The sequence below is a fragment of the Hyperolius riggenbachi genome, chromosome 10 (assembly GCF_040937935.1).
Source record: "Hyperolius riggenbachi isolate aHypRig1 chromosome 10, aHypRig1.pri, whole genome shotgun sequence".
In the NCBI taxonomy this organism is placed as follows: Eukaryota; Metazoa; Chordata; class Amphibia; order Anura; family Hyperoliidae; genus Hyperolius; species Hyperolius riggenbachi.
The window spans coordinates 101,870,404-101,879,886 of NC_090655.1; the positions used below are offsets into that span (position 1 = coordinate 101,870,404).

Sequence of the window (9,483 nt, forward strand, 5' to 3'; positions counted from 1 at the left end):
GAAGGGCATCACTAAGTACTCGTAATGCCCATCGGGTGTATTAAAGGCCGTCTTCCATTCGTCACCGTCCCTAATGCGCATCAGGTTGTATGCACCCCTTAAGTCAAATTTCGAGAAAATTTTAGCATTGGTGATCTGGGAGAATAAATCGTCAATCAGAGGTAGTGGGTAACGATTTTTCACAGTGATCTTATTTAGACCCCTATAGTCAATGCTGGGGCGGAGGCCTCCATCTTTTTTTTTTAACAAAAAAGAATCCAGCGCCCGCAGGTGACCGGGAGGGGCGGATAAATCCCTTAGCTAAATTTTCTTTGATGTACTCCTGCATTGCCAACTTCTCTGGCCCCGACAGGTTATAAAGGTGACCCCTAGGAGGCATACAACCAGATCTTAAGTCAATTGGACAATCAAAGGGACGGTGAGGGGGGAATCTGTCTGCCGATTTCGGACAAAAGACATCAGCATAATCTTTATACTGCTCTGGCAATACTTCCACCTGAATACTGGTGTTACCCATGGTTACCTTCGCCAAACAATGATAATAGCAGCGGGTAGACCAGCTCGTTAGCTGACCAGAGGCCCTATCAATCTGAGGAGCGCGAAGTCGCAACCATGGCAGACCAAGGATGATGGTGGAAGTTGCCATTCGTAACACAAAAAACTGCAGACTCTCTCTATGTAAAACCCCTATGGTGACCCCCAACTCTGGGGTCTGAGACAGAGGGTATTTACTCTGCAGAGGAGAGTCATCCACCGCAGTAACCAACACCTTTTGGTTCAATGGGACCATAGGAATTCCCAATTTTTTAGCAAAATCATAGTCAATAAAATTGGCAGCCGAGCCGGAGTCGAGAAAGGCCTCAGTAGAAACTGTCTGGTCTCACCATGAGATGGTGCATGGGAGGAGCAGTCGATCATCTTTAAGAGGTAAATTCCGTGCGCTTAGGGTGTTACCTCTGACCACTCCTAAGCGACAGCGTTTCCCGACTTTTTGGGACAGTTCTCTGCTTTATGACCCTCCTCTGCACAGTACAAGCAGAGCTGTTCCTTCTTTCTACGAGTCTGCTCGACCCGGGACAATTTTGAACGTCCAATCTGCATGGGTTCAGGGGAAGGTGAGGTAGGTGGCGAGGAAGCGTAGGAAACATATCTCACACTACTCCTACCCCGACTTTGTCTCTGATACCGTAAGCGACGGTCTACTCTGATTGCTAGTGAAATGGCTTCATCAATGCTTTTAGGTTCAGGATATCCTAACATCAGATTAGACACTGCATCTGATAATACTGACAAAAAACAATCCCACAATGCAAATGAGCCCCACCCAGCTGACACTGCCCACTTCCTGAACTCCGCTGCATAAGCTTCTACCGAATCTCTGCCTTGCCGCAACATCTTGAGCTTCCGCTCAGCGGTCGAGGCAGAATCCGGATCATCGTAAATTATGGCCATAGCTTTGACAAATTCCTCCACAGAGTTCAGAGCCCCATCACCTGGTGGAAGACCGTATGCCCAGGTCTGGGAATCCCCAGTCAACAACAGTGTCTTAATAAAGGTAATTCTCTGGGCCACAGTACCTAAAGCATTAGGTCTTAACTCAAAGTAAGAAAACACTCAATTTTTAAAGTTTCGAAAGTCAGATCTATGACCAGAAAACTTCTCAGGCACAGGCATACGTAAGTCTGTAACAAGAGGGGATCTCACTGAGTTAACAGTCGTCTGAAGGGCTTGTATAGACCCAGACATAGCATTAATCTGGGTCTGATAACTATCCAGCACGCTAATGGAATTCTCCACCGAGGTGGTGAGTGCAAGCAGACGACTGTCAAGTGTGTCCATATTGTTTTGGTCTGCCATTCTGTAACGATCGGTGTCAACACGCATAGAGAATCTGATTATTGGTGGGCTGCAGACTCACCAATAATGCAGATATACACCGGATTATGAGTGATCTGCAAAATCACTATTAATCCAGGTATGTCTAACCTCTGGACACCTGAGACGTGAGTGTACAGTATCACAGTAACACTTTGAGACAGAACTGCCAGGGAGACTGGAGGCAGTGAGGAGAAGGAAGTTCACCCTTAGACGTGGGTGAATTCCCTTAGGCCAAAGGCTCCCTAGGAGAGGGACCTAGGCCTGGTTGCAGGAAGCCCTGCTGCTAATATGAACAGATTTGCCCTATCTGGTTGTGAGATCCTATCTCACTACAGCCTAGTGGCGAACCAAGGAAGTACAGATATACAATGCTAGTCTTGGGTGTGTGGTCCGTAGTTACAGCACCCCGGAACTAGTCTAAAACATAACATAGAACTGACACAGTATCCTAGTCTTGGGTGTGAGGTCCGTATTACAACACCCTGGGACTGGTCTAAAGCATAACATAGAACTGACACAGTATCCTAGTCTTGGGTGTGAGGTCCATAGTCACAACACCCTGGAACTGGTCTAAAGCATAACATAGAACTGACACAGTATCCTAGTCTTGGGTGTGAGGTCCGTAGTCACAACACCCTGGAACTGGTCTAAAGCATAACATAGAACTGACACAGTATCCTAGTCTTGGGTGTGAGATCTGTAGTCACAACACCCTGGAACTGGTCTAAAGCATAACATAGAACTGACACAGTATCCTAGTCTTGGGTGTGAGGTCCATAGTCACAACACCCTGGAACTGGTCTAAAGCATAACATAGAACTGACACAGTATCCTAGTCTTGGGTGTGAGCTCCGTAGTCACAACACCCTGGAACTGGTCTAAAGCATAACTTAGAACTGACACAGTATCCTAGTCTTGGGTGTGAGGTCCGTAATCACAACACCCTGGAACTGGTCTAAAGCATAACATAGAATAACATAAGATGAGAAGGTAATGTAGCTCAGTGTGGATTCCCAGGTCCGTCCTGGTTCAATCACACTGTAGGATCTGACTGAGGTCTGTGTGCTAACACGTTAAGCATTTGCAACGGCAGACGATGTGAGACTGCGGGACAAGTGGTTATATAGTGCAGCGCTGGCCAGCGCCGCCCAGTCCCTTCCAGCCAATCCGCATCCATCCTTGGATCAGCTGACCGGCGGGGTCAGCTGATCCCTCTCTGCTTCCCATAAAGCTTCTGTCTTGCCGCGCGCGCACGTGTATTCCGCAGCCTATGTGCACAGGAAGGCTGTATAGCATCAGACACATGTCGCCGCATGTAAACCGCCGGAGCAGAAGCCAGAGCATGCGGAGGCCTTTCCGCAATCCTTCACAAAAACGCTATGTGTGGCGCAAAACTAACACTGCACATCACTCTGAACACACCATCCCCACTGTCAAATATGGTGGTGGCAGAATCATGCTCTGGGGGTGCTTCTCTTCAGCAGGAACAGGGAAGCTGGTCAGAGTTGATGGGAAGATGGATGGAGCCAAATACAGGGCAATCTTGGAAGAAAACCTCTTGGTCTGCAAAAGGCTTGAGACTGGGGTGGAGGTTCACCTTCCAGCAGGACAACTGCCCTAAACATAAAGCCAGGGCAACAATGGAATGGTTTAAAACAAAACATATCCATGTGTTAGAATGGCCCAGCCAAAGTCCAGATCTAAATCCAATCGAGAATCTGTGGCAAGATCTGAAAACTGCTGTTCACAAACGCTGTCCATCTAATCAGACTGAGCTGGAGCTGTTTTGCAAAGAAGAGTGGGCAAGGATTTCAGTCTCTAGATGTGCAAAGCTGGTAGAGACATACCCAAAAAGACTGGTAGCTGTAATTGCAGCAAAAGTTGGTTCTACAAAGTATTGACTCAGGGGGCTGAATAATTACGCACACCCCACTTTGCAGTTATTTATTTTTTTAAAAATGTTTGGAATCATGTATGATTTTCGTTCCACTTCTCACGTCACGTGTACAGCACTTTGTATTGGTCTTTCATGTGGAATTCCAATAAAATAGATTCATGTTTGTGGCAGTAATTTGACAAAATGTGGAAAACTTCAAGGGGGCCGAATACTTTTGCAAACCACGGTAAACATTATGGGTAGACTGGGGTTCCCAACCTAGGCAACAAATGTGAGGACTCTATTGGAAGGAACAATTTAAATGGCACATAATCCGTTAACTTTGTGCCCGAGTTTTAGCGCAGAAGATCATTTTCATTTTCCCTACACTTCTTCCTGAGAAAAAAATATTTTTATAGATTTTTTTTGCAATAACAAAACAACATACAAACAATTTCCCATCAGTCTCTTCCAGTCCATCAGTCCCTCTACCTCCCTACAATTTTTAAATTTATTAAAAACGTATTTTGGGTGTTTCCTTGCTTGCTTGTGGCTTGCTTACTTCAATGGGGGGAGCCTCTGTGACACCTCTGATGCTGGCCGGGACCCTCCTTATCTTTGCGGTCATACTCCCCTCTGTGTGCGAGCAGGGTCGCCCTGTGCAGATGCCAGTGAGTTTGTGCCTGTGTAACAGCACAAAGCCACTCATGCATAGAGAAAAAAGCTGTGCGTAAACAGCCCTGTGCTACTGAACATGCGCAGGCCATGCTTTGCACCTGCGTGGGCCATGCTTTGCGCCTGCGCATTGTGGCCATGCTCCTGCACGAAGGAAATCTTTGACTTTAATGTCTAAGATTGTTCAGTGGGTCCCAGTGCAGCTTGGGTGGAGGAGGAGGACTGGGGAAGCCTCTGGACCATCCAGAGGCTCCCCCCCCTCTCCTCCCCACTGAGGTAAGTATCTAACTTAAAAAAAAGAAAGAAAAAGAACAGTTACAGGTACCCTTTAAAAAGTATTTTATTGATATAAGTATGAAGTATTGCCTGGGAGAAAACTAAGAAAAGTAAATTTATAGGGGGCAAGAACCCACATGCAATTCACTTTTGGAGGACAAGGGGACAGGCCAAATGGTGACACCGGGGGGCATAGGCAGGGGGAAGGAAGGACACAGGGTGACAGAAGGGACATGGGACAGGTTTGCATTAATTTTGCTGGCAAGCTTGAATTATTAGCATCCCGTTGATGATGCAGGTATACTCAATTTAATGTAAATGTTATTTTAGGGAAGTGGCTAGTTTGCCTTAAAATGATTAATACATTTAACTTGTAAAGCAATGTATGTGCCCTCTATGTTGGCTTGATCATGTCATTAAAAGCACCAACTTTATTCATTTGTTTTGTTCCCTTCCATTAGGTAACCATGTCCAATTGTGGAACAGATCAATGGCTGTGAAACCAGAATGAGTGAAGTTAAAGCAGTCATCTGACCAGAATATGTACCATTATGGTGTCAGGCCTCAAGATTACTATGCTATGATGTTTCTTCATCAGAATAATCCGGTGCCCTACACATATGGACCATACTCAGATATGGGCAGTGGCCACATATTGCCACCCATACAAATGCACAACTTCAGCAGTCGACCATATGCCTCCATGTCCGGAGATCCATACTATTCTCAGAATGGACGTCTTGAATATCATCATTTTTATGGTGTAAACCCTCTGTATTCTATGCCAAGCTGGCCCTACCCCAGTTACAATTCAATGCCCGCTTATGTGCCTTGGATGAATTATCCTAACCCACAGGTCCACCACAAGCCAATTCCCAATGGCTGGCCTGAGGGCTTCACTATGAAAGGAGAACTACACTGGGGCAAACTAGAGCGAGTTTATGGTATAAGACGAGACCTTCCGGAGTTTGTGAGGGAGGACCTTCGCAGAGTCTATGGCACTTATCCCTTAACGTTTGTTGCTATAACTTACCAGAATGGCGAATACCTTGTTAAAGGGGACCCCAAGGTAGGTGAACAAGAATATACTATTGAAAAGAAGGTTGTAAGACGGCAGCCCACTCCTACAGACTCAGAGGAAGAAACGAGTAATGAGATGAATAACAAGCGAAGAAGAAGAAGAAAACGTTGACACTTTTTCTAGTATCCTGTAAAGGAATGGACATAGATACCAGATACCAGAGTTTAATTCCATGATCGCATGCTTCACGATCACTTACCTGCCAATCACATTGTTTTCATGCGCCTTGTACTGTATATCATTAATCAAACATTTCATTGGTTCATCTTCCATTTTTGTTGTCTACTTATTTTCCACTAACCCCAAATTTTAATACAGCAACTGCATGCCTCTGAGCTGAGAATACAGCATGCGTACAGCTGCGCCATTATATTGTTTAACTGTTTGTCCCAATAGGTACAAATTTGTAAACAGAGGTACCACATTTGTACCTAGTCTAGCCCACCCTTGGTGGAGGGGTGTTTCCCCAATTTTCTATCTACAGAGAGCGACTTCTTAAACCTGAGTGGGGTCAGGTTCTAATTCTCCCCACCTGCCTGGATAGTGGTTTCCTGTGTAACCCATGTTTGTGAGTATAACCATTGCTACCTTACTTGAATCTATATAATTGACCTTAATACTACACTATATTGGGCTCTCGGTTTCCTTTGTTTTGTTAGTCCCAATAGATCGCTAAACAACATGCGACAAATGAGTCCATTGGCAGGGCCGGGCCGAGGGATAGGCTGGAGAGGCTCCAGCCTCAGGGCGCAGTGTAGAAGGGGGCGCAGAATTCATTCAGCTGTCATTCCTAATTGTGTTTGAAGCAGAAAGAAATAAGAAAAGGGGATACATGGCATTGACGGCAAGCCAGATAACTAGATATTAAGGTGTTGGGGAGGTTGTGGGCCCTGTGGCGCCTTTTAGTCTAATAGCAATGGGTGTGACGGCTGGGGTGGCAGGGATGGGGGGGCGCACTTTGGTGTCTCAGCCTTGGGTGCTGGAGGACCTTGTCCCGGCTCTGCCCATTGGTTTTGTATTTACCAGGCTGACAACGCCGCTTGCTTGTGTATGGCCTTGTCATCTATCTTCCTCTCTCCACTGACAGTACATGCTGCTTAGCTATAGTTAAGCAATGTGTCCATGTGTACAGCGTTATTCCCAGTAATGTCATTCCAACACTCAAGTAACAATCACTAAAACAAACCTGGTGGGAATAAAAAAAGTTAGATATTACTTACCAAGGTAAAGGGAAGCATCTAAATCTGTGTTTTCCTCAGCCCCACTCATGCTCGCTGCCCTCCATGTACAAGTGTGTGGAGGGGAGGGCAAGGGTAGGCAGCTAATGCTCAGGGATGGGAAGGCAATAGCGTACAGCAGGTCTAGTTGCTTGTTGGGCATGGAAGTCAGGGGATGCTTATTAAGACATCAAACTGAGGGCTGAACCAATTAAAAACCATATACTTTTTGACGTGTGTATATGCCCAGGGGCGCCTTTAGCCATTTTGTCACTCCAGGCGAGAAAACCTGTGCCCCCCCCCAAAAAAAAAATAATCGCAACATGGCAGCGTTTCACCAGGAAATAACCATAATGCTGCAATGTTTCACCAGAAAATAATTGTAATGTGGCAGCATTTCACCAGAAAATTACACTTATTGCGGCAGCGTTTCACCAGAAAATACATGTAAGAAAGAAAATATATGTAAAGAAGAAAACACACAGGGGGACATAGGGAGGCACGAGGGTCAAGAAGTCAGAAAGGAGGCAGAGGTGGCACATGGAGACAGAAGGAGGCACAAAGGGAGACAGAAGGACAAACAGGAGGTCAGACATGGCATAAGGGACTCAAGGAGACAGAAGGAGGCACAAAGGGGTAGAAAAGAGGTGGCAGCTGTCTGCAACTTATGCTAAGTAGATGCAGCAGAAGCAAGTAATAGAACACCTACAGGGCGGGGCTTAGTACAGGGGCAGGGCTTAATACAGCAACATGGCGCCCCCAGGATCAATAGCACTCTAGGCAATGGCCTGTACTGCCGATGCCTAGAGGCACCCCTGTATATGCCTTAAAGAGAAATTGTAGCGAAAATAACATCATGAATACAATTGCTTATTTTTATTTTTTCCCCAATATTTATTCATAAATTATGTAGTCAGTGTGTGCCTGCCTGTAAAATCTTTCCTCACCCTGATTTACATTCTGAAATTTATCACAGGTGGGAACATTTTCAGTCTTGTCAGGTGCAGTTCTGGGGAGTGCTTGTTTACTGAGAGTTCCAAAGCCAGTACAAATAATACTTGCTCTCCCAGAATGCTCTGGAAGGAGAATGCCACATAGCTTAACAGCCTAGGCTAATAAAAATCACTAATAGGGCAGGGCTGCATTCTATTTAAAGCAATATATAGATATAAGAAGTGTTTCTGATGCTAAAACCAGGAAAATTACCATAAAAGTAGGTATCCTGAATCATTTACTGCATTCTACTGTATGTCACGACAGTGCCTCTTTAAACTGACTGTGCTGTTTGCTTTGCTTATACTAATCTCACGATATTGTACTGTGAGCAACATTTTCTTCAGAACCATAGTACTGTAAAACTAGACTGTTGATTTCTCTTACATTACCTACAGTATCACCATCTTGTATGATTATATGTGCAGCAGATAAAGCCATTTATTGTTTTTATTGTTTGTTAAACTATATAACTGAAGATCTGACCACAAGTTTGGTTAAAAACACTAAACTATTAGTTTATGTGCATTTTATTCACTCATCTAATTAGTGTATAACGTTTTATTAAATTATCTTATTGTTAATCTACTACGTGCTACAGATTTTAACATGTTTATTTATTTTTATGTATAGTTTTGCATTTGTTTACCTGTATTTCAATTTATTTTATAACAAATAAATAACTATTTTATAGAGAAATTAAGCAAGACGCAGTGTTTACGTTTGTACATTTTTTTCTGTCCTTAGTACAGTAATTTTATTTTTGCAGTCGCTGAATAAATCTGGGAGGATAGAAAGTAAACTGAGACTTTAATGACCATGGGGTTGATTCATTAACATAATAGCGCAAGTAACCTCCTGTTACTCACACTATTTAATCAGTCCGCATGCTGTGTGCGCTACTGGCAGCGTAGCGCGTGTAATTAACGTCACTCACCGGAGCGCACGCTATGCTGCTGTAGTGCAGCATAGTGAGCGCTAGTTACTTTACGCACCCGCTCCACTTGTCCCGTCCTGAGCCCCTGCCGGTCCACTCACTGTAAAGGATGTGATCCCTGCTTTTTGATTGACCCAATAGGCTGCCTGTCCCTTGACATTACTTGACAAGCAGCCTATTGGGCCAATGAAAATATGGGGATCACATCCTTTAAAGTGATTGGACCCGCAGGGGCTCAGGATAGGACAAGTGGATCGGGTTTAAAGTAACTACAGCAGCATAGCGTGCGCTCTGGTGAGTGACGTTAATTACACGTGCAACGCTGCTAGTAGAGCGTGTAGCATGCGGACTGATTGTGCTAGTGAGTCAACCCCCATGACTGGAATAAACACTTTTGAAAGTTTACCTGACTGCTTGACACTCACTAGCTTCTTCTTGACATCCACTAGGCCCCAGGCACCTGCTTAGGTTGCCTTGTGTTCTCTGTACAGGACAGTACTACCTCCATCACCTGCAGAACCACACACTCATACACACTGTACAGGACAGT

At 44.9% G+C, this 9,483-nt stretch overlaps 1 protein-coding gene across 2 annotated transcripts in view; it reads left to right on the forward strand.

The window, feature by feature from the left end:
* The window catches only part of C10H10orf95 (chromosome 10 C10orf95 homolog), a 47,731-nt gene extending 39,262 nt beyond the window's left edge, over positions 1-8,469 (forward strand). For both annotated transcript variants that reach the window (XM_068258978.1, XM_068258977.1), the window contains one exon: positions 5,167-8,469. In XM_068258978.1, coding sequence (XP_068115079.1) covers positions 5,247-5,897 — 651 coding nt within the window. In that variant the 5' untranslated portion in view covers positions 5,167-5,246 and the 3' untranslated portion in view covers positions 5,898-8,469. The remainder of the gene's footprint in view (positions 1-5,166) is intronic.
* The last annotated feature ends 1,014 nt before the right edge of the window (positions 8,470-9,483 follow it).